The sequence below is a fragment of the Choristoneura fumiferana genome, chromosome 24, assembly GCF_025370935.1.
Source record: "Choristoneura fumiferana chromosome 24, NRCan_CFum_1, whole genome shotgun sequence".
In the NCBI taxonomy this organism is placed as follows: Eukaryota; Metazoa; Arthropoda; class Insecta; order Lepidoptera; family Tortricidae; genus Choristoneura; species Choristoneura fumiferana.
Genome location: NC_133495.1, coordinates 11,628,502 through 11,654,693, shown reverse-complemented (window position 1 = coordinate 11,654,693; position 26,192 = coordinate 11,628,502). Strand labels below are relative to the sequence as shown.

The 26,192-nt window shown below is 43.2% G+C and overlaps 1 protein-coding gene across 1 annotated transcript in view; it reads left to right on the top strand.

Moving 5' to 3' along the window:
• LOC141441967 (uncharacterized) overlaps positions 1-26,192 on the top strand; it is a 67,366-nt gene that overhangs the window by 20,909 nt on the left and 20,265 nt on the right. Inside the window, exon 11 of the mRNA XM_074106853.1 lies at positions 25,716-25,829. Within this exon, the coding sequence (XP_073962954.1) occupies positions 25,716-25,829 (114 nt within the window). The remainder of the gene's footprint in view (positions 1-25,715; positions 25,830-26,192) is intronic.

Genomic DNA, 26,192 nt, shown 5'->3' with positions numbered 1-26,192 from the left:
TCGAACGGTGTCATCAACATGTCACAATCATGACGTTAAAGTTCGGGTCTTTGTCAAATGGCATTTGGCATAGTATAGTCTATTTTCAATTTTTTCCCATACTTCTTAGGTTATCTTTTGATGCAACGATCCTCCGATTCCTTAAACAATTCAATTGATACGTTTTCAATGCCCTTCAAGGTCTCCTGCGTTACCGGTTACCGTATCCACGGAAATCGGCAATACGAGTAGTACACAAGTTATCCCCTTCTGTTGTCAAGGGAGAGCTTAGATGTTTGCCAGCCTCTAGCTGTGAGGGCGACGCCGCGCCCGCGCTCCGCCGAGCGTGAAACGCGTTTCCGCGCCCCGACTTGACGAGTTTGTCCATGTCACTGATTGCGTTATTTACATATCCCAATTGTAAGCGAAGGGGTTAAAAAAGGGGATTCTACTGTCGTGTCGCTATGCTAGTTTTCTATATCTGTTGGTGTTTTGTTTATCCTCCTGAGTCCTAACAGACTTAGTGCTTAATACCTAGACGTGGTCATCTGCTTTGTTATTTTGAATATTATTTCAAAATTCTTAGAATTCTTTATTCAATGAACAAGCTGTACTTTATAAAGCATATATTTGGGTGTTATCTTAGTGTTAATTGGTCCTTTATAAAGTACGCCAGGGCTCGCTAGGCTATGTGGGGTGCTTTCAGACTGTTCTCGTTCTAAAAGCAATAACTTCTCTTTACTATCACTCGATTCTACTTTTCTTTACACTCAAACTGTTATATTTGTTTAATAAGTGCACATAACATCGCCGGCTGTGAACAAAGCGAGAGACGTACGATCACAGTAAAACATTTTACGGCTACCAGTAGAAACTTGGCAAACTACTTCTTTTTCTCCGCATTTCGAGCAACAGTGCGACGGTGCAGTTCGCCTGAAGTTAACGAGACCGTCCGTTTTATGAAAGCACTGCACCTCTTAGTAAAAAGAAATTTCTCATTACTTAATGTAAAATTAAGTTTACTAATTTCAACGTTTATTATCTTTTTACGTTTTCATTGCCCTCCAAATAAAGGTTGCTCTTTTCTGATTCAGAGACCATAAACATTGGATGAAGTCGCGCAAGAAAGTGTAGGTAAATAAATAATTTATTTAAAGGTGGCAGTACCGGCGGGAGGGGGCGTCGGAATTATTCACGCCGGCTACACTGACGGCCTGCATGCTAACTGGTAGCGCCTCCCTCTAGTGTTGCCAGCGTATCGATACTATCTTGATGCGAACTGTCAAGGTGTTATGATCACATTGGTAACAGCCTGGATACCGTGTTGTGCTATCGTGGCGATCGTATCGTGATATATGGCCCGCGTCTATTGTATCAGATTGTGAAGTGCCCGGTAAACTGGTATCGTGGGTACCTACTGCAGCTATAATAATAAAGGTTCTGAAGTCGTTCAGACGTTGTTACTCACTAGACATAGGAGAAGTGATCTGATTCACTAAATCCAGCTCCAATATCAGAATCAGAACCGACTCCGCTTATCGACTCCAACTCCAACTCCTTTATTGAACCCGGCTCTTTCGAGCAATCATTAATTTGTCTGTAGCACAGGCTAAACGATTCCGTTCCTTCCGATCCGACTCCGTCCGGTTTGGTTCGATATCGAGGTACCAATCAAAGAACCGATTTGTCACAATGACTCTATTGAATCTGTCAGTCACTCAGTACCGGATTTACTACCGGCGTACCGATTAAGCGCTCGATTGAACGAAAGCGAAGTGAGAATTGAAACGCTGATCGCGAGCCGTTTCGATCCAATACGTTGGTCAGAGTTAACAACTCCTCGGACACTTTATAAGTTTTGAAAGGAGCCGATAAGGAATTTGCATCGCTTGTGGATCTGACTCTTTTAAATATTTCAGTCCATATTACACACTATCGTTAAACCATACCATAACAGAGGACAATATGGTTTAACTGCGGACCAATGTCGTACAATTTTTGAATTGGCTTTCCTTTGGAAGTGTAAATAAACGTGAGTATATTCGCCCAACCCTGTTGTATCGATGCGAGGCCCGCCCTAGGGTGGGGGCGTAAAGTTTCCTGGTGATTAGCAGACGAGCGCTGCCGCCGTGTCGCGTATACACAGCTAGCACTGCGTTTGCGCTTGCCGCGTCGATGTCTCGATACACACCGTAATAACGGGTATTTCGGGAATACGATATGAGGTGACACTTGCACGCTGGTAACTATCTGAATATTGACTTCATAATTTCGAGGACATTTGATAAATCTTTATGTTCGTAAAGGAAATTATAGTCATGGTAGAAGAAAGGGTATTTATTACTATTTATCCATTCTGACCGCCTTGGTCTTAGCAAGAGCCAAAGCTTTTTTAAATAACTGAACAAAAAATAAATTAAGGAATGAGAGATAGAATTAGGTGCTTGAATGAAGACATTATTTCAGTATTTTCTCGTGCTTGTTACGATCTAAAAGCGGATATTCCACAAATGGAAAGACGAATGTGGTGCCACAACCTTGGTCGTTCAGATAATGATCTATTTACCATTTAATTTATTTTATTCCGTCGGGAAGTTCAGAGTATGGAGCGTTTCGCTTCTGTCGCACCCTAATCAAATAGACGAGTTTATCCGGAACGCCCTGGGCTTATTATCGGAGTATAATAGTATAAATACCGTTAAGATGATAAAGCATCAAATTGACTAAAGCTGTATCAGAAAATTCGAATCGAATGTCAATAAGAGTTCCCTGGTGGAACAAAACTTAATTGCTTGAAAACTAGCGAAGAGAGGTTACACAATGGCGGATCGGCGACTTAATGCCAGGTATTGTTCAGCTAGCTAGTTGGATTTTTCACATCGCATTCCTTTATAGTTTATAGGGTGGCTTGCTTTAATTATGTATAGGGTCAGCCAAGTAGACAGGTGGAGTTAGAGATGATTGGCCTGAACCACCACAATAAATAGTGGTGTTTATTCAGAATCAACTTGATAGCTTGTTGCACTTGTATTATCACGTCATATGTGAGCCCTCGTGCGACCCTCAGCTCGCGGCTAGTCTTGGCGTTAGTCGCCCCCGTCTCGCGTCCCTTTACTACGAAGTGCAAAATTCGAACTTCGTGTCTTGCCGTCTTGCTGACGCTTATATTATTTAAACCGAGAGTGAGAGGGACGGTGCGATGCGAACTTTGATTTACAAATTTGGTAGTAAGTAGCCCCTCTGGAGTGTTCGCGCGAGCCGCGCCGTGCCGCTCGCGGTTACCGCAGCCGCGGCGCGATGCGGCGCCCGACGCCCGACGCTGAGCGTGCGGGCACAATGTGTGGTAGACCTGACACTGACGATAATTCATGCTATGGAGATCCCAACCCGAGCATGTTAGGGGAAACGGAAAAAAGTTTTGTGTCAGTGAATATTATCGGACTCTCGTGGCCTTTGAGATAGGGAACGTGGGCTTGGGCCCCGTGTGCTTTTATGCGAAAACTGTACTGAGGATCCTTACTACAATACGATGAACACTTATAGTATATCACTTCTTTCTATCTCCCGTCACTTGATATCGTTTGACAAATAAATGATTATTGCGCTTGCGTCCGTGCTCCCGTTAGACTGTCAGCTTACAATTCTGTGATTCACGTGATCTTGTGGCTCAGGAGACCTAACCTGAGGATCAGAGCTGGTGGTACACTTACACACAGAGTTGGTGGTCAGTTGACAACTTAATTAGTACTTAAGAGATGCAAGAGGCTGTTCGGACAGAGCGTATTATTCTTGTCGCTAACATCTTCCATTCTGTTAATACGCACATTGTTTCTGAATCTGCTATTTTTAGCGTATCTGTCGATTTTTTTTTAATTATTATTTATTTTATTACAGGTAAGTCATTTCGTCAATACATCGTTACCTTCGATATTGTAAGTAAGAAACCTAAATTAGTTTTTTTTTATAATGACGTCAGATCGGTTCGTTTCCTAGCTCTGCGGTCTCCCAGGGCGCATGCGTCCACCGCAGTGGTTAGTAGGTTTAACAGGCCTGTGCTGCACTACACTAGAGATATGTCGGGGTACGAATCAGCCGCCGCTAGTGACGCGACGCGATGCGTTTCTTATCGATATCGATAATCAGGACTTTTGAGTTGTTGGCAAATTGTTTTTTTTATTATTATTATTTAGATGGCGTTCTGAATGGTAAATTAGGCAACAAATTATGCTTAGTTCGTAAATCGTAATGTATAAAGATTTTATTAAAATTAGCCATAGGTACCACTCAGGTGGGTATCGCGTTTGTGGGCATCGATACAAACGCACGTCGACGGCGCAATATAAAAACGCGGTGTGCGTGCAGAGGCCCTTAATATCTAACTAGATCATTAGTTAGAACTTTTTTATTAGAACTATTCAGTAGACATTTGACGCTAATAATCACAAACCTAGCAGTTTTATCTCCAGACCGTTTCACAAGCAAATTTAAAATTTCCCAAGTTCTCAATAAGAACATATTTGGATCGCGACGGCAGCGTGTATTGCCGCACTTGAGCTTATATTGGACCCCGGGCCCGGCCGGGCCGGCAGGCGCCGTGCGCTCAAATGACACGGATTACCTAATCAGCTGCAGCCGTTTGTATGTAGGAATCGAGTGAGTTCGGAATCGTGCGGCAGAACAGAGCTGGTTTTGTTGTGCTTATGATTAGTTTGCTACGGAAGCAATAAAACTGACTATGACTTATAAATCAATTGAAATTGGTGTGAAATTTGCAAACGTTTAATGCGAAACTTGTCAAGTGGAAAATTAACAACGTTGCCAAAGACAATTATAACAGGCAATTTTCTGATTTATTTGCATTACCTGTGTCTATATTATAGTTAATGATGGTACGCAGAGTTCATTTGTGAAACATCATTAATAATAATATAGACATAATCTTGTCCAATTTATATAAAATCATATGAATATGAGCTCCAGCATTCTGAAACTCGTTTCTTACTTTACTCTCAGTCCTTAGAGGGATATCGTCCCACACTAGAGATATCTTTCATTTTTATTTGCCAGGCTCCCATTTCCCGGTCGATATTTGGTTATTTTTCGTTTATTTATCGACACCGCGTCCGCCACGCTCCCCCGCTGACCTCTCGACCGCTCGCGCACCGTACGACAAATACACGCTAATTGATGAGGGGATTCGCTTCGACGTGAGCCGTAATGGCGGCTTGGAATGACGCGATGCCTTTTTTGAGAAGAGCCTTTCGACCATTTTGTGGTGGTTCAAGGGCTGAGTGAGGTACCAATTCGTCACTGGTTTATGCATGCACTTAAAACAAATAGCTTTTCCTTTTACGTGTTTGATATATCACTGTGAAGAAGCAATTTGTTCCTAGCTGACAACCTATCAAACTCTTGAGTCCACCACATAAGGAAGCATCTCCATTAGAATAATAGGCAATTGCTAAAGATTTTACGGATCGTCTTATCTCTTGGATCTTCTGTCAGCGTAATTAATTGTAATCTATCACAATTTATAAGTAGCAGAAACTTTTCGGCTTGGTCGTTCGATCGCCGGCCGTAAATCTATTTCATGAGTGCCACCACATGTCGATGTTGCCGAAGCAGCTATTTATAAATTTATAATGTGCGAGAGCGGCAGCTGCTTTATATCGCCGCCGACTTATCGGGTATTGCTTTTTTAGAGTTGACGGGTTCCCACCGTTGTTCCTCGCAAGATAATACGCGTTGTTGACTTGAGAGCGAATATTGGTGCCATGTTCGAGAAGAAGTCTGGTCCATGCGATGTATCATACAAAATGTAAACTCAATGTAAAGTGAAGGACTATAAACATAAGTTAAGTTGACACACTAAGAAAATAAAAGACTTTGTGAACTTCCCTATTCTTTCGAAGTTGTTAGCACACCTTTTTAAAAATATGAGTGCTTATTATAGACATAAGCCCGGGTCGGGTCAGCATACAGATTGCAATTGCACCTCAACCCCCCGTGGTCGATGCGAGCGTAATCGCGTTACCGGCGTCGCCGATGCACGCCGCCTCGGGGCAAATCTCATTTTTATTAGGGAAGTAATGTGGAAAGAGTGGAAATGACACTGTACCGACTTCCGACCCCTACCAGCATATACAGGTGTCTGTTAACCGCGCCGCCCAACATCCAGCCCTGTCCGCAACTGTTAAAGTCTGAAATTCAGAAGCGGCATTTGTAAATACATATAGGCGCATGCGCCGTAAGCACAGACGCTTGCTTGTGTACTCGACTCAGTCGGCCGTCGCGCGCCGTGATCAGCGGACGTTTGTTCTGTCGCGACGCGATGTCGCCGGACTAGTGATGTGTTCGCGGCGTATCGAAACATCGATGTTTACTCGTTGACTGATCGCGACCGCGTACTCGTGCGTGATGTGGATGTGAGTGTTTGTTTGCGGTGAGTTTGTGGGTGTTACAATTACAATAAACGTGGTTTATTCGAGTATTTCATGAAATCGGTTGAATAATTTGATGCAATAAAGCTTGCATCTACAAGTCAATAAAATATTGTAGGAAGTTAATTAAAGCTAACGACGACTAGGTCTCATATTTTAATTGAATTTTATTCGAATTCGCCGAACAAAATTGTACATTAATTTAGAAACTTAATGTTGTTCATAAGTCATATTAAAACGGTAATCTCATTACGGGTTGGAGCTCGGCGTCACATTAGCGCCCCCTCGCGGCGGTATTAAGCAACGTCTCAATTAACCCGCGGTTTAGCTCCCGCCCGGCTACTTACAGGACCGCGTCTGTTTGTAAATACGGCGCCCGCGTCGGCGTCGCAGCGGCTTAAGCGCTCAACGGATTAGCCTGATTATGATTACAATTGGATTCTTTGTGTTTATACGCGGAAATGTCAAGAATAGGAGATTGCGACTGCTTAATAGGGAATTAGGGGAACGCTTTTGTAGCAACGAGACGTTCTTATTCGTAAAAGGTTTTTCAGGGATTTTAGCCGTTGTACTTTAATTGGTAATGATAAGTATAAAAGTATGAATTGCAAAAAAGTAAACAGTTACTCGAAATAAGTGTTTTATACCCAACTGTCCATGTCACGTTTCTACACTTCGATTAAACCTTCATTCCGTTCTTGAAAACTCTTCATTCAGAGGCTTTGAAAAAACTTCTTCAAGACATTGCATCCGTAGTCGCAAAGTCATCCCCATGTATCGGGACATTCTCCTGTTGCGGTGATGGGGTTATGCAATCAGATATGTTGCAGGTGATCGGACAAAAGATACAACAAGAACTTAATATAGTACCCCTTGAAATTTTATAATATCGACATTTTGCTGTCCGCTCCGACTTGTCAGTTGGCGATTATACAGCATTGCACTGTCGGCTGTCGGTCATTACATCGATTGATAGCATCTGCTGTTTTCACTGAGCAAACCGCCATTAAGCTTTCAATCTATTGTATTGACATCCGTTGCGTAGTTTGAAAGATCTAAGCGTACAGACAAAAAAAGCGACTTTGTTTTATACTATGGAGTGATGAATTGAAAGTAACTCTGTCTGTTCCGGTATCACGCTACAGTGCGGCTCTACCACTAACAATTAACAATATAATTAAAATAAAAACAAAAAAATGCTTAGTGCACCTTTCTGAGAATGACCCTAAACTGAAATACTCAATATTTACAAGTCAATTCAATCTAAGGACTGTCAAGTGCGTCATAGAATAATCGTGAGATAGACGTATGCAGTGACAAGTCCGCACTGTTTTCGTGAATTGTCAAATCAGTTAAATATACAACTAACGATTCTATGCCAGTCAGACAAGGTTTGTTGTTGCAGTCTGGATACATATTTATGAATCAAACGGCGTATACAAATATTTGCCAAATTGGTGTGGTTATATGTATATGGAACCCATTCATGTATACTTATTTTTGCCTACGAGGTGGATACATTTAAATGGAATTTATTTAAGTATGCAACTTTCTGAAGCATTTTGTGATTACATAATACTGAAACAGTTTAATTAATAAAATTTTTTGGTGTCAGTAATAGATACATATTTATGATGAAAATGTGTGGCTACATATTTTTCAATTTTTTTTGTGTATACATACTTTTAGACGTGACTGTACTAAAATGCGATTAGGTATTATTTTTAAAACGTCGTAAGTCCTCGTGTACTTCACGAAGTACAAAGCAATTTTATTGTAAGAATAACTGCCGAATGTACTTGGTGGAGTACATATTTTTCAATGAAATAATGAACTTTTGATTTATTTTAGTAATTTCCAAAATCACAAAACATAGAATACTCGGCCCGGTCTGTAGAACCCCGTCCAGATGTATGATAAGAAAGTCAGGACTTAAGAGAATAACTAGTGCCACGAAATGGCTTATTCTTATAGCTGAGAACATGGTACATGCATGTAGTTGTTATTATGTAACCAACAAGAAGAGAAAAATTCTGCCATGAGAAAGAAAAGGAGCCCGATACAAGTATTGACGTATCAGACAAGGATTACCTAAGTATATCTCGTTCCGTTGGCTTTCCTTTTTCTAGGTGTTAGTCGCACACCACAATAGGTCCCCGACTAAGTGCAAAGTGTAATTGAATGCTAACTGCGAGCTAAAACCGCTCTCCTCTAATGGTTTGGGCGGTCCGCCCGTTTGCCAGTCCCCATCGGCCGCGGACATGCGCCAACACGCGCCTGTTGCGTTTTTTTGGCCTTTTCACCCTCAGCACGCGCTGGTTCTATGAAAATTCGCGTTGTAATCGTTTTCCCGCATACCAGAACCGTGGCGTTTGCCAGTCTGATTTATGAGTAGTTGGGTTTCATTCGAGTGTAATTCATTCTAGGGAAAGTAATGGTTTAGTTGGAATAACAATATATTTACTTTTTGTCGCATAAAAATTGAACTATACACAGACGTGACAAGCTCCCGTGTGTTCCACTTCTTCCATTGGCTCCGAATACAATCTCTCGCTATATGATTTCTGAAGTACTCCGCATCCGAACTCTGTATCCGTTATTGCCTCCACGCCTGATCGGTTGCAGAATATCATTTCATTCGCATCGACTGAATTTATTAGCATCTTCTGCCTTTGATCCTGCACAAAGCGTATGATTTATTCGACGTTATCCTTTATCTTAATAGGCGGTCGTTCATTTTCATTCCACTTCGTTAAAAATACAACGAGCGCCGCTGTTATTTTAATCGATTCAATAAAAGTAAGCCGTCGCTGCGCGCTTATTTATTGGGATGGCTTTTGCCCCGGACGCGGCCGCAGCTGCCGCCGTTCGCACTTTCAATTACACCCGAGTTGCTCCTTTTTCAACTCTACTCATTTAATAAGTCACTTCAGTTTATGAATCATATCTCGACAAGCCTCTACGAGCGAGCGTATCGCGGTCCAGTTGAACCAATTACATAGCTCGGTGCAGAGCTCGACCGTGCTCGATTCAGCCGTCGCTCGCCCGCTTAATTATTTATGAGCCGAACGTATAAACCCCCGAGACTGAAGCTGAATGCCCGCCGGCCGACACCGCGGCTAAATCACGCGCGAGTGACAACACAGAACCGAGATAAAATGGTTTGATGTCGCTCCTTCGCTATCCCGCTACATCGATAGTCGATAGCGATCCCAGTACACCACCGCTTAGCGCAAATTAATTTAACAAATAAATAATTTCATACCGACGTGCAGTACCCGTAGTAAAAAGATGTAACAGCAAAATGTACTCGAGTGTTGAGATAGTGTTGTGGGTGAGACTAGTGTTGTGTTGTGAGGAGGACCTAGTGATGTGCCGTGCGTAGTGCCGGAGATGGATTACCGAGCGCCGCACCCGCTGAGCGTCGGCGCTCCGTACTTCACGCACACAGGTATTGTAACGTGTTGTGTTACACTAGATTTAATTTTAACCTTGCGCCATCCAAATATTATGGTTTTGAAGATATCATGTAGTACGAAAGAGATCATTGTATATTTGATTTGTTTGCCGTTAAAGAATTTATACACTACTTGAAATTTACTACCATAACATACATTATATTACATAACATTACAATAGCTCGTGATATTAACAGTTACAAATGAAAGTTCTCATCTCAATAAAGCAGACAGGACCTGTAAAATGAGGTTGTTTCCTCGCACCAGCCCTCACCTCTGGCAATCATCCGGCAGCTCCTCCACGGCTAATCCAACCTGAAAGGTCAAACGGTCTTAATCCTGGAGCGGTGACGCGGCGCGACAGCGTGATTGATGACGTCACGGGCTCAGCGCCCCGATGGAGACGTCGCCGTAACATCATTAGCCTGCTGCTATCAGATGCGATCTTGAGGGTAGGCCGACCCTCTCACGCTCGCTGTACAAGAAAGAGTGAGCAAGATGACAGGTGAAGTGCTGGATAATGAGTGTACGCTGGAAATAAAATGATAGAGAAAGGTGGTGTGAATTTTTTGTAGAACGGTTTACACTTCTTGGTCCTTTAATTCTTCTTACGTTAGTGTTTTCTTGACGAATCATGAAACTGTGATTAAGTATATGCACAAGCTGCTAATGTGTATGTATATACATATGCTATAGTTTTTCTTTGTGTTTTTGTGCTTCTTTGAATTCTGGTTTGGTGTGAGTCAAGTTCGTCCGTCCGAAAAGCAGACACTGAACCTATAGATGACGTCCGCTGTTTATAGCTTTCCACAATCTTTGACTTTTGGGGGAGCTAGATGTTTCACACATTTCCACATTACGATCTGTATACGATATGAGTAAAACCGAAGACGAATGAGAAGCCGGGCTCGGATGATCATTGTTTGCTAAGAAGATACGCTTTACTGTGAAAATAAACTTGAGATTCTCCAGTATCTTAGTGATAGCTGAACAGATACATAGGTAGCTTTTCCCTGTATGAAGTCGTCGACATATTTTGCCAACAGGAATAGCGCCACGGTTTATTATTGAAATGAAGTTTAAGGAACCGTCTCTGGCCATATTTCAGTGCACTTCCCCCAAACGGCGTATTTTATGGACGACCTCTCAGCCGCTAGCGACTCCTCGCGCTCGTAAACGCGCGCCCTTCGCCGATGATAAATAAGAGGCCCGGCCAATTTGTGCTACGTTATTATTTACTATATGGAAAAAATACATCATCGGGGAGATTGAAATTGGCGAGAAATAAGCGTGTAACAGACTTAATCATAAGATGTAGGGCTTATAAAATAAATGAGAATATAAAAAAAGAGTGTAACAGATGGTACCGGCTTGCTGCATGCACTGACGCCACAACTGCCCCAAATGCTGTAGTAAAAACGTTTGTGGTTTGATTAAAAAAAAAATGTAATGATCCTAAATCTAACTACTGACTGACTGAGTCTCAAAATTTGCTGAAGAGATGGAGGTAAAGTTGACCGATGATACAATTTCATTCAACCTGGACAAAATCTGTTACTCTCATTATTCGTTTGACAAAGCATGTGAGTTCAGCAACTTCAGCAACGAACCCTCGATATAATATAAACTCCAGCCATATCCGTGGCTCTGCGGGAGAGTAGCTCAGCCATCAATGCACCCTAACGCCGCAATGGCACCATAACTTATGGTCCGCGATAGCGATCTCAGGGAAGCGATCGCGGCGAGTGGCGTGGAGCGTTATCGTCGGGACTGGCCGTAGCGCGGCATCATTGTCACCCCATCGAGGTGCGCGCGCACGCCGCCGACAGACGCTCCCGGCGCTGCGGTGCAAGCCACGGGACCACGCGACTTGCTATAAATGCTGCTGTCCTTGCGGACAGATGTTAATGTCAATCCATGTACCATGTGCCGCATCTGTCTTGGGGAGTGATGTTGAGGAATAGTTCGATCTGTGACCTGCACTTATGTTTCTTCATTGCATCACTCGCAACCGACTCCCTTCTCATCAATCTCATCATCAAAACCCTTGGTGCTCTACCAAAAAAAAAAAAACAGCATAGAAGATAAAGGCCGGATTAGGGATACATTTTTTACACAAGTATACTCGCAGCTTTTCTTGTTGTTCGTCTTGGGAAAAAGTTTCGGTTTAAATATATTCCTAGTGGTAACTGCCATCTGTGGTCCTTGTCGAGTTGTTGGACAGTAAAATGAGTTTCCTTTTGTGTGTTTCTCTTTTTGCAACGTATAAAAGAGCTACTGGTTGTTTGTGTAAACTTCAAGACTATTGTAATATGTATGAAGTTTCAAGTTACAGATCTTTTAACGATCACTCTCAGATGTATTTTAAAATAATTCCAAACCAAACCAAATAAAACCGCTCGTATCTCGTGGTTGTGACCGCGAGTCCAGAGAGAAGAGCTATACATGATGTAGGTCGGTTGGGGCGGGCTCGGGCCGGAAATGGCCGTCAGATTTGTCGCGGCCCGCCGGCTCGCCAATTACCGCCCGGCGCTATCTGCTCTCCCAGTAATTTATCCCGCGCCCGCCGCGTCGCCCCGCACTTGGAGAGCTCTGTTGCGGGGACGACGGTTGTTGGGCAGCGTCCAGAAGTGCGGCTCTTTGGGTTCAAGCCATCGGGGTAGACCGCAGCGTAGGGGTTCTACGCTCAGGTTTCGAGTGACTATCTTTGTGCTGTCTACTTTACCCGCAAAGCGACAGTCGCTTTCTGTTCTAATTTATTGGCTGTTAGATTGTTAGTATTTAAAAAGTAAAAAAATAAGTTACGCATTCGAATGGAAAGTAAATCCCTACATAATCCATGATATAATGCCGCGGCATTAGTTGAACGGTGAACGCGTTCCAGATGATGCCATTAATGGGCACCCATTATATCTATTTCTAGTCGCTTAAAAAGAAAATGCAGCGTCTGCCATCAAACCGAACCGTTCGAGCGTGACGGACTCGAAGACGGAAACAATTACGAAAATTAAAACGAATAGATGAATCAAATTATACAGTTCTCTCGCAACATCCTCGAAAACCTCGACGGAAAAGTTAATTTTGAAAACAGCGCAACAAACTGTAGCAGCAGGCTACCCCTTCTATCTTGAGAGCGGTAAGAGGGACGGTATGAGCGCCGGCCGCTTCAAACGCTCCGGCACCGCACTGAATATTTAATAACTTGTCTCCGTGAAAATGTATCCTTTGTTGGCGCAACAATCCTGCGACTTGACGTGCACACAAAGGCGTGCATCCAGCAAATACTTTGTATTTTTAATATCCCCGAGAGTCGAATGCATTTGCTTTGGCTGGCCTGAATTCTACTATGATTTGATGTGATGTCCTAGTTTGCTGTCAGTAAATCAATATCCGAACGTGATGCCCAGCGTCACACTGGCGATGGGGCCGGCGGCGTTAAGGCATTGAACTGAGAAATATGGCGAAAGTCCAACAGATTGGTAGAAGCTTGCAACGTTTATTTCTAGTCTAAGATGGGCCAGTCTATTGGAAACTGTACTAAACATGATGAAGTGGCACAAAATTCTAGTCTTTTTTGGCATTTAAATTCATGTTACTGATGAAAAAGAGTCTTATAGAAATTATCGTACCTACTAAAGGTAATATAATATCAGACGGTTCATTCGCATAAACGTTCACCAGTGATCGCTCCATTTTACTTTCATTCCATCCATTTCACTTCGAGTGAAAGATGCGTAATGAAATTCAATTATGAACATAAAACTAACTGCCTGATTTCCTCTATGGCGGCGGCGGTGCAAAATGGTTTTAAGAATTCCTGGCAGTAAAATCCTGAAAATCATAGTTGGAAATCAAACAAGTCCACCGTTTTTCCGACGGCGTGGTCACCCGCGCCCGGCCGGATAACCGTATAAAATGGCGCGGATGTCCTTATCCCGCGGATTGTCGCGGGCGATATAAAAACGACCCCAGCCGCCCCCTAGGGGGGGGGGGGGCAAATGAACCACTAAGCGGGGAAACTTTACCGCGTCGCAAGGTTGTTAGTCACGACTCACGGCCTTTCTTCCCGTCAGGGTTCTGCAGGGAGTCACGGAGTTTACTAGTTTGCCTGTAATTAGCAATCGCAACTTTTGGAACAGATTTTTGTTGCGATGGGTCTTTTTGTTCAGAAAAATGTCGAGATAAAAGTTTTTCTTATTAAGACGACTTTTATAGTTTAGTCATTTCATTTGTTCGAATAAACTAGCGGTGTAGCTGTCACTTTTGTGTCGACTTACATTACCCTGATTCATCAAAATGCTTTTACGAGTTACCCCTATTAATAAACAAAACTAATTAGCATAATTTGAGCTCATTATTGACGCTCAAAGATCCGCAATCCGTCGGCGGAACGAGCAATTACACCAATAAAATAACTGCTAAGCGCCGCGGGAATCTGAGCGACGCGCCCGCGACGCCGAACTTTAATTAAAAGTTGACGAGACGCGACCGGCTGCCGCAAGGATTACCAGCCCCCGCGAATACAGCCCCTACCGCCCTGGAAACAAAGCCTCGCCAAACTCTCGCCACACTCGCAAATCACGCATTACCACAACAAATAGCAGACGGAATCCTCGGATCGACGTCACACTAAATTATACTCTATAACCGTCTCGGCAGATTTCGATTTTCAACGCGTACTTCCCTGAAATTGATTCGACGCGAACCGTAAAGTCGTAAGGATGCTGGTCACCATTCTAGCCTGACACCTGAAAGGATGGAGCGCTCACCCGTGGGTGCCTTCTCGCATGAAAGCTGCGGGGAGCGCGGGAGGCCAACATGAACTGGTGATCCGACTGCTCCAGACCCACTTGATCCGTGCTCCGAGGACGCGGCTCTGAGCAGTAATCGCCCTGATCCCCGATGAAGTTGGTAACGGAGTACATGCCCTCTGTATTATGAAAATGTGTGGAGGAAACAGATTAATTTCATCGAATCGGTACTTCGCGTGACCCTGCCTGGAATTTTCCGCCCGGCTAATAAGCTGGCGTTGGGATTCCGTGTAAAGGTTTATATCAGTTGTATACTGTAGAACAGTCGCTGGCTTTTAGTTAAGGGCATTCTTTTCTGTTAAGTAATGTCACTGGTAGTGACTCCTAAGATAGGCTAGGCATGTCTTGGATCATACCTAACCAATATCCAGTAGGGTCCAGAAATGAGGTTTCTAACGGTGGCTTTATATTTATATATGCACTTGATGACAACTATTCTCATGACAAGACTGAAGGATAGAGCGTTCTACGTTCTACGGAAAGCAGAATTGAGTGAATATCAGTAAAATACGGAATTGGTACCTACTGAGCGATCAGTTACTAAAGCTTAAAATGGTTTTCATCATAGATTCTGCAGGAAGATGAGATAATACTTAGTCTCAACTTCACGTAGTGTGCAGTTCATTCGTTCATGGCTATTCCCTAGCATCTGTCAGAATTCCCCCATCTGTTGTAAATCGACCCTAATGAGGGCGCCGACCCACGTCCGATCTCCCACAAGCCACACGCGTCACGTCTCATCCGTCTATTAAGGAACGACACGTAAAATAACATTAAACTTCCCGAAGTCCCGACGCGTAAAGCTCGCGTGGTCCCATAAAAACGCCTATTTAAAGCTGAGGACAAACATATGCCCTTTACGGCCCCGTCGCGTCTGCGAGCAACAGTGCGGCGCGGCAAGCGTGTAGAGAACATAGTTCGTTGCGCGGCCGAGACGCTTCACGCGCAGTGTTCACCTGGCAGCACGCGCAATGAGCAGAGTAAACACTCGCCACTCGTGGTCGGCCCGTTGGGGTGCGCTCCCATTGAGAGCGCTGCGGAGCGAAGACGCGGTCGATGGAATCAGTCAATCACATTAGTTGAATTCCTCATCTTGCCCCGCTCCCTGCTGTAATGTGATATGTAAATGGTCGATTGATGGAGGTGCACGCAATGAGCGGATAATAACGTAATTTCCGCAGGATAAATACTGTATAGATTCAGGCGTTACTTTGCGGAGGTCCATATTAAAATAAATGGAATATCTGTCTTGCTCCTCCGCCAAGTAGTGAGGCCAAGTCGTGCGAAACAGCTACGTTTGAGTTGGAAAAAATATTATTTCATGCAATTTAACCCGCCCTCCCTCCGCATAAAAAACGTAAATAACCAACGCAAACGTAACTGAACCCACCACCAAGAGAACCACCACCACCACAACCATAAACAAGATCCCGGACACGTGTTTCGCTTCTCTCCGAAGCATCATCAGCGGTGGTTGACCCTACGACGCTTGGTCGAAGAATGAAAGCTACATTAACATTGTTGGATTTTAAAAACTTACATATGTAATGCTTGCTTTATATTTGTCAATCGTTTTTGACGGAGGAATGGCATACAACAAATTGTTGGCTATCCGCCTCTGTTTCTTTTGAAGCAAACTATCAACCATATTTTTGCTGTACCCATTACTAACTGCAATTTGATAAATAATGTTTAGTTCCAAATCATAACTTTCCTTAGAAAGAGGGACTGCCAACAACCTGTGTATATGTTACAATTAAAAGCAGCCATTTTATGCAGGCATGGGTGCGCAGGATAGCAATAAACCAATTTTTGGCAGACGGAGTCATGGGCGAAAGCTGGTTCAGTATAAATATTTGAATTGAAGTTGGAGCCAATCAACTGATATTGCAAATATTTGTGCAGCGCCAACCCTGCTGCGTGCACATGCGGACGGCGAACGGCGAGCTATTAAGTTAATTAAAATGATGCATGCACACATACATAACTGGTTCGAATTCGAAGCCAGGGTTGTGATTTTATTCACTTAATTATAGTGCATTGATTTGTTTTGGCATGGCTACTGGGATATTGGTTATCTGTTTCCGTAATAGAATTAGAACTGAGCTACATATTTATGAATTTAGCGTATTTCAAACCATAAAAATGTAATAATTCCGACATAAGTAGATATCTACAATGGTGTGCGAACGTACGTAATACAGAACCTATAAAAGAGTATATAACTTGACTGACAGACAACACAACCTAAACCAATGGAGCTAGGAAACTTCAATTTGGCAGATCAATCTCTCTAAACTTAAATCTTCACAATAACATCGTATCAAAATTGTATATCATCTCAACTCCTAACAACCGAGAGTCGCCCGTCGCCCCTGGTTCGTTCGTCGCAGACACGTGACCGCGCGGGTCGCGGCCCGAATTAGCGCGTCAGACCGAATTAATTAGCGGCCCGCTGCGGTGACAGCCCTGCCGGCCAGGGCTGCGACGCCCGTATCGATTGCGCGGAGTGAAGCGACAGCGACAAAATGCGTTATGCACGATCGATTGTGTGATACTTAAAGTGGCTTTCTGATGAAGGGTTTAGTTTAGCCGGATACTTATAAAGGTACAGAGCGAAGGTCCTATCTAGTTCACTTGGATCCAGCAGATACACACACAGGACACACTAATAATGTGCAACTATGTATGATGTTCGTGTCTGTCCACTATTATTCCAGGTTCCAGGATTATATATCAAACTAGCTGTTGCTCGTGACTTCGTACACGAATAATTAGTTTACCGCGCGCCCGCGGGAACTGTTTTTCCGGGACAATAACTATTCTGTGTCCTTCTCAGGATCTCAAACTATCTCCATACCAATTTTCATCTCGATCGGTTGAGTAATTTAAGTGTTAAAGCGTAATTAACGAACAAACATACTCACTTACACAATAACGGTAATATTAGTAAAAATTTGTGTTAATAAATAATGACCCGTTATAAATTAATACTATTCAATAATAATAATCTAAATAACCTCTTATTTTAAAGGATTGTCTTAAAAACGTACGTAAGGAATGTAGGATAATGTAATTGGTCTAATTTACGTTCCACCTCAGTGAAATCGCATTCTAATTAAAAAAATAACTGTGCCTGAAATATCTAGCTTAAAATATCCAATTTACTGAGCTTTAGGTAATTAATACTGTAATAATTAATTCAACTACCGCGTCGCTCTTCATTGTTAATTATAAATAACCGAGCTTTAACGCTCTGGAAATTAATACAAAATCATAAAGTATAATTTTAATAAAATAATAGATATGATTCCATAAAATCCACTCCCCCTAATAGGATGAAAATGTTACCTCACATTAGCATATTCATGGGCCGCCGAGCCGTGTGACGGTATTGGACGATATTCAATTTGGGGCGGATCCTGCGATCAGGCATCACCGGCGCCCGCGCCGCTGTCGCCAGTAGCTGACAGTGCTGCTGTGCTGCCAGATCAAAAGATGTGGCCATATGCTGGCAAACTTCTTGAGCATGCAGGAGCTCGTAACAGTTTGTCAATTTGATGACTAGGTGCCGCTAGGATCGCTACGAGTTAATACACCAACCGAACGGCACGTCTTCTTACTGTCGTAACCAGCATGCTTGTGAACGGCCAGATAGACATCCGAGCAAGTTCGCCAACTTGACCGTACAACACGATTGAAAAAGCTCACCGAACCACAAGTAGGTATACCAACTTAGGCTACGTTTCTACCAAAGATATGCGAGGAAGTGTTGCGAGGAATGCGTTTTTCATTAACCAATAATAACGCTTCATTTACCTCGTCTCGCACAGCACATCTCTGGTGGAAACGGCTGAGCGGAGCGAGGCGAGGTAAATGAAGCGTTTCTATTAAAAACACATTCCTTGCAACACACCCTCGCACATCTCTGGTGGAAAAGGAGCCTTACTCGTATACCTACGTCTTTCTGATACTTCAGATAGGACAGTAAGGGTGGTAGAGGATGTATGTGCACGAGCACTAACTTTCAGAAACTGTACTCTCAACTTAAATAGACAAGGAACCATTCGTGGGCGCACGTCTGTTCGAATTCTAAACTTTCCAGTATTTGTGATCGAGTTGAACAAAAGACAGCGTTAGTTGAAAGCGGGGATTTGTTGCGTAATTACCGCCGCCGTCCCCCATTACTACGTCGTTACTGGTCGCTCCGCCGCGCGCCGCCCGCAGGGTTGCTGCTAGCCGCGGGTAAGCTGGCGAGTTTTGTTTAGCGCAACATAAAGGCGTGGTTCACCTCACGACAACGCGGGCGCGGTGAGCGGTTTTGTTGAAAAACGCTTGCCACGCCGCCTGTTAGTTTTCACGTCTATGTAGAGTCTACATTGTAGACATAATATTGTGTAGTACGACTACAGTGCAAGTGAATAGAAGCCGATCATTTTGACTAACGACAACTGAAACTCCATCTAACAATCCATACTAATATTATAAATGCAAAAGTGTCGTGTGTTTGTAGGTATGTTTGTCCGTCTTTCACGTCGAAACGGAGCGACGGATCAACGTGATTTTTGGTATAGAGATGGTTTATGGGCCAGAGAGTGACATAGGCTACTTTTTATTACTAACGTCGATAAGCCAAAGGCTACTAGAAATACAGGGAAGCTTAAAGTTCCATCTTACAGACTGGCTAAAACCAAAAAGTCGTTTCCGGGAAAATGCATAATTTCAAAAAATATTACAAATGAAACTGATACACAATTCAGATCTATTGTCAAGAAGACATTAATATCTAAGGCGTATTATAAAGTTAATGATTATATCATGGACCGGGATATTTGGAAATAATTCCGATCCGCATTGGCGATCCCTTCAATTAGCGAATCTACTGTGTTAAAAATAAAGTTGTGTTGAATACTTGTGATGTATAGATACCATTTAATAATAATATTGTAAATCTGTATAAAAAAACATATGCCTCTTTGATATTCTTGCCGGATGCTTCTCAACAGAGGCTTTTCCGAACCGGTGGTGGTTTTTTTTTCGACATTCATTAGTGCTTGTTATAGCCTAAATTTAATAAAGATAATTTTGACTTGATTTGACTTGACTTATCCCGAAAAAAATGCACAGTTCTCGAGGGAACAGCGCGCGATAACCAAATTTCACGCGGACGAAGCGGGCAAACAGTTATTTATTTGTCAATCTGTAGATAGTTCTCTGGTCATAAACTATGATGACAAGTACTAAGCTCATGTAATCCTAGCATAATGGTAGCCGGCCGTAGCAGGCCGTTACTCATGATTAATGTTTAGTTATTATAATGTGTCTGATCTGATCGCCTATTGCCAGTAACAGCGTTGCAAGCATAAACACCGAGACACGCGCGGTCTTCATCAGTACGGAATACACTAAATACGTAAATATTGTATTTATCCAGTGATGTGAAACCTCAAACATGGCGTTTTATTCCAAGCACCATGACTGATTTCGTCTGTTTTTTTTTTATGGCAGCCCTGATCGCGTCTGCCATAATTCGCATAGAACGGAACGAGCTAATTGTGTTGTCGTACGCGAACAAAACCCGAGACCGACGCGCTCGTCCGCGCTTCCAGCGCGACCCAACACACGACTCGAACTTTCATTAGAGAGATAGGATAGGTAGTTATAGACAAAATTCGTAACATAATCCTTCTGCCGCAGTTTCCTATTGTAGCTTGATTGGCAAATGTTGTAGTCATCTTATCCTGTTCAAATGGTTTGTCCTTTATTTTGATGAATATATGAATTTCTAACTAACGATTTATATTTTCTTGTTCCAGGTAAGCAAAGAACCGTCGATTTCGACAAATCGTAAGCGCCCGCATCGCACACAGATAGTTCTGTCGGATTAGCACCGAACAGACCCTCGTTTGTCCCGTGACGCTGGTGGACTGCCATTAATTAACCTCTGCCCTGATCTGATTTAGTTGGAATGACTGCGAGTTACGCTTCGCAAGGTCGATTGATTAATGCTCTCTGAGGTCTCACTTTTAGGAATGTTAGAACAATGCTGTGACCATTTTGCACACTTGTTTTGTTGTAAGAAGCCAAAATTAGAGACTAGTCAAAGCACCCGCAGATTTATTCGCAAATCGTTTAAAATTTAAAGTACCTACGAGTAGTTACTTCAATGGGCTCAGCGGCGCCTATAGCGTCAATAGGAAAAACAACTACATTCTTTGATCCATCATAACAACACTGTTTATTAAGACGCGCGCCGCACTCCGTTGAATACTCGTCTTGACAATTTACAGTCCAGCGTGACATGTACAATTCCACGACACCGAAACTTCTACAACCATCCTTGTTTTCAACAGAGAAAGGTTCAGTTTCCTGGGCAAAGATAGGGGGTTACGACCTTCCAATACAAACGAGTAGTCAGTGACATGGCGCAGCGCAGTCCGTTCATGGGCGTAGCGTATGCGTGACATGGCAACGTTGTGAGTCAGCCGCGGGTCAAGTGGCCGACCCCTAACGCGGTTAATTCGGACGCAATCGTCTCCAATGAGAGGGATGCTAGTTGATGTAATTTGACCCGTGGGAGGCGTTCGATGATTTATCAGAGGCACGGCCAGTCCCCGACCTCGTTAATAGAGCGTTTAATTGACCAGAGCACATACACGGTGGGAAAATGACGCTGATACAACGAAAATACAACCCATAAATGTCGACCGGATAGCCAAGTGGTTAGAGAACCTGACTACGAAGCTTGAGGTTCCGGATTGATTCCCGGCCGGGGCAGATATTTGTATGAATAATACGAATGTTTCTTCTTGGGTCTTGGATGTTCAATATGTATTTATCTATATAAGTATGTTTATCCGTTCCCTAGTATCCATAGTACAAGCTTTGTTAGTTTGGGAGTAGGTCAGTTGGTGTCAGTGTCCCATGTTATTTATTATTTATTAAATAGTCTCTCATTTCTTTTTTATCCAATATTCGAACCTCAATCGATCTATATTTTTTTTTTATAATTTTTCGACTTTTTGGCAAACGAGCAAGTGAGTCTCCTGATGGTAAGAGATCATCACCGCCCATAAACGTCTGGTATTGCAGATGCGTTGCCAACCTAGAGGCCTAAGATGGTATATCTCAAGTGCCAGTAATTTCATCGGCTGTCTTACTCTCCACGCCGAAACACAACGGTGCAAGCACTGCTGCTTCACGGCAGTATTAGCGAGCAAGATGGTGGTAGCAATCCGGGCGGACCTTGCACAAGGTCCTACCACCTGCAACTGCTGTATATGTATTTGAGGGCATTAGGCTCGCATACTTAGTTATTGAATGTCCGAATATAATATTTGTCAGAATTATCGTTTGTCATAACAATTTTTTCTCTGAATCCAATAATTGTTCAGAATTGTGATAAATTACACCTAACCTAACCTATAGTTTTCTATCATAGGATGACCATTTAAAATTTTTGTCTCAACTGTGGCTGTATTCCTTAAAGACTAATGTAAATAGCTGTTGTTGCAATATGGGTTCTACCTCCCTAGTAAGTGAGGGTAAACAAACTGTTGAACCTGCCTTCACTCGCTTAAGATGTTTCCCGAGATATCAAATAGAATTAGTTTCACATTAGCTAAACATTCGAAGCGTGAACACGAAAGTTCCCTATGAAGGTTGTGCGCGTATCACCCGTGCCCCCGTCGAGAGCCAAACCTAATAATTTGTCAGCCACGGTTTAATGACGCGAAGCGCCGCCGACGGCGATGTCTGCACTGTCTGCGGGCCCACGTGACGACAATACGGCGAGTTCAGAACGCCTGGAATGACTTCGACTTGCCGCTATGCGTAGAACTTTACAACTAGAAAGGAATTGTAATGAGTGAGAAGCAGGCAAATGGCAAAAATACCAGCTCTTAAGCTGTAGTCTCATTCATGCTGAAGTTTTTTCGGCGTAGAACAAAATACTCGTGCCCGGTAGCAGTTGTAAAGTAATCTGATGTCAAAGCCGAAAAACGTACTTATTTGAAGACTTGCACGAACGATATCATTCAAAATGAAGTGTATCCATCGGGCCACTTGCAAGATGTTATAACTTGGAGATCTAACGCAATTAGCGACTATTGGTTGTATATAATTTATTTATGGTTGTATTATTTTTTTAACATTTAAAGTATATATGTACAAAACTGAAACCGAAACGTTTTGGCGTACAGCCGGGTACGTGTCGGCTGGTGGAGGTTTGGCAGGCACCGTTGCAAGCAACTATCAAAACTCCCCTAATTAATTAGAGTGGCGGATTTTAGCAGAATCTTTGCGACGCCTCGTGAACGACGAGCTTTATATATTTACAAATATGTCATTCATAACAAGTGATGAATTGCTCAGCCAGATTAGGCGCTAGGCTAGATTGTGACAAGTAATTTGGTGTATGGACGGTAGGATTGGCGTATTGAATAAAATCAAAGGCAGCCAGGGACAGTAACGTGCTCAACGAGATTTTTTGGCCACAGTTTTTTTTATCTAATCTTCAAAAGTTTATCTAACACCCGTCCGCTATTGCTTATTTATTTAGGGAACTATGGAGTTAACAGACAGACAATTGCATTTATAACATTAGGAAGGACATCCTCGCCGAGTGATAACGGGATGATGGACAGATAATTTGTCAGGGTAGATACCACCTGGCGTCATTAACACGCTATCATGCTCGGTGGACATTCATGTGAGCCCCTCTCATTCTCAATATATGTGAAAGAGATGCAAGTACGCCCCCGAGCATGTCGTGCTCGCTGCAACGCTCTAGTTAGTTGGTTAGCACCTGACAGATGGGCGCGATGTCATTGCATTTACTGCTGTCACTCTAGCGTGGAATTTAACAGGTTGGGGATAAGTTCCGTCGTTGAATTTGCAAAGCATCAAATTTTACATATTTTTCTTTTTAGTGGACGTTAAAACAGCGAGATTGAAAGCCAGGAGAAAACTAGTTTTGAAAACTTCGGTTTATATTGGAGATATTCGTAAAGACACTGCAAACTTATCAAGGCTTTTGATAAGTTTAAACCACCTCAGTCTGATGAAGCACGAGTTAAATAAACTGCAACTATAACTAAAACTGCTAAAATGGTATATTTCCTGCTAGTACCCAACCCAACCACCATGAACGCAGTGTAGTTAGTGTCGGTGACGTCGCCCCGCCCCCACCAGTAATTGCTGGGAGCGACGCGCAACTGGACCCGTCTCGCTACTGACACTTGTGTTTGACAAGGCGTCCCCAACCCCACGTTACTGAACTTAATATAGTGGAAACTAATACCGAGGTCGTAGAGCTTAGCAACAGCCAAGGCAACAATTCGATAGTTTGAGTATGACGTAGGATCGTGTAATAAATAATGACGTTTGGATGTAGGTAAACCATATTAGGACCTAGAAACTGGCTTTATTGTTGAAGACATTGTCTAAGTTAACTGGGCCGTAGTAACGCGAGCTGTAGCAATAAAAATACTTTTTTCCTCGCGTACGGGCTGAATAAGCGATAGCCTCGCGAGTTGGAGAAGACGCCACAAATTGCTTCATTGCATATTTACTCCCTGATTGCGTCAGAAGCCTTTTTTATTTGACAAGCATACTGTATTTAACCTCAATACTTAACTATAGTATAGAAAGTAAAACTTCAAATAAATTACTTGCAACAAGGAACACTTTGTTGTTACAAATTTTATAGACAAGCTTGGATCGTTTCGCATCAATAGATCCTGAGTCAAAAATGTACTCCAGGCAGCAACACCCCGTGTATTTACCTGGTCGGCGAGCACAATGGCCGGTCAATTACTCGCGCCCGCTGCGTGAATGTTTAACGCCGGCGCTCCATTAGGGCTGCCCGCTGCCGGCTGCCGAATGCCGGGTAAGGCGAGGGCGGGAAATGAGCGGAGTGGCTCGTTGGCAGCAGTGATCGCGCACCTGCGTTATGTACCTATTCGTAGCTAAAAAGGTAGATGTTGACCTATCAGTAATCAGTACATGTTTGGGTAAAACTTATCTGCTCGTGACCGCTGCCGCTGCGAAGTGGTCGAGATGTCGATGTAATTTTTAGCGGCAATTGTCGATTTTAAGTAATAATTCAATTCAATTTATTTGATTCAGACAAAAATCCATAAGTAATATTAATTAACCTATGTATCAATCTTTATCTACGACTATGTCATGGTTCCGTTGGAACTTCTTACCTATTCTGCTAATAGTACCAAATTAATATAGCTAAGTAGTAGGTATTTTTACAGACGGTTGCCAGAATGGTGCCTATACATCCTGAAAACGATGAGAAAAGGCCAAATTATTAATATGGTTACATCCATTGTGGATACAGTCAATTGAAACAAATCTGCTAAAAAAAGTGCTCCCGGCTTAAACACCCTTGAACCAACGTTCAACATAGCGTTCCCATTTTCGTCGCGCACCCGTTTCCGCTGCCGGTCGGACGCGGCCGTACGATCAACAAAGTGTGAACATAATTGCGTAGGGTTCGGCACAATGGGATTTTTAATAACAACCCCCCATTTGTTGCGGCGAGAGGTGGAGCCGTATTTTTATAATTGTTACCGAAAATATGCTGTCATCGACACGGGAGGGCGCGTCGTTACACTTTTAACGTGGCAGTCGGAGTGGTCCTGTTAACCGGATCGGGTGAGGGGTGTACTGTGCTCCGTTATCATCATGAAAGTTAGCAACATAACATTTACGTTATAAGGATTTATTTCGAGATAGGTTACCACTGTAGTGTTATCATACCTCCTCTATTTGTCCTGTCATTATAGTGTAGATACTCGTAGTTGGACGACAGTGAGAAAGTTTTTTTGAATCTTATCGATCTTGATAAGACTGTTTAAGTAGTTAATGGTGGTTACAAACGTCGCTCGCAGTGTCTCCACAATGAGGCCTGGCAACTGTTAGATAGAAGCCAGTGCAGTCCGACCGTCACGTCTGCGGCCACCATGTGATCCCCAGCCAGTATTCAACTGAACGCTCTTCTCTCATCTTTGCAGGCGTGAGCGCGAGCAAGATAGCGAAGCGCGCGGAGCTGGCGCCCAACAAGGGCGGGCCGTTCGCGGCCGCGCTGCGCACGCTGGCCAAGAACGCCGGGCCCGACGCCAAGGACGGTGAGTGCGCGCACCCGCTGCCGAGCCCAAGCCCGCCTGGCCCAGGGACCAAGCCTTGAACTAGACGCACCTGTCTGCCCTTACCCGACAAGTTTTTTAATATTTATTCGGAGTCCAAATAACAATTTTACAAATTGTGAGTGATGACGTCACCTGGGTTATCCCAGGATGACATGTGACCGTATCGCCAAACGCTCCGGCTGTCGCGATTGGATTCACCATCTCCTTTTATCATCATCGCATGCCGTGTGATAAAAGGAAGTGGTTTAAACGATCGTGATTCCGAGGGCGTTACACAATAAGGTCTTTGCTGAAAAGTGTCTTTGACCACTTATTTGTATGGTGCTGCGGAATCCGAATTAA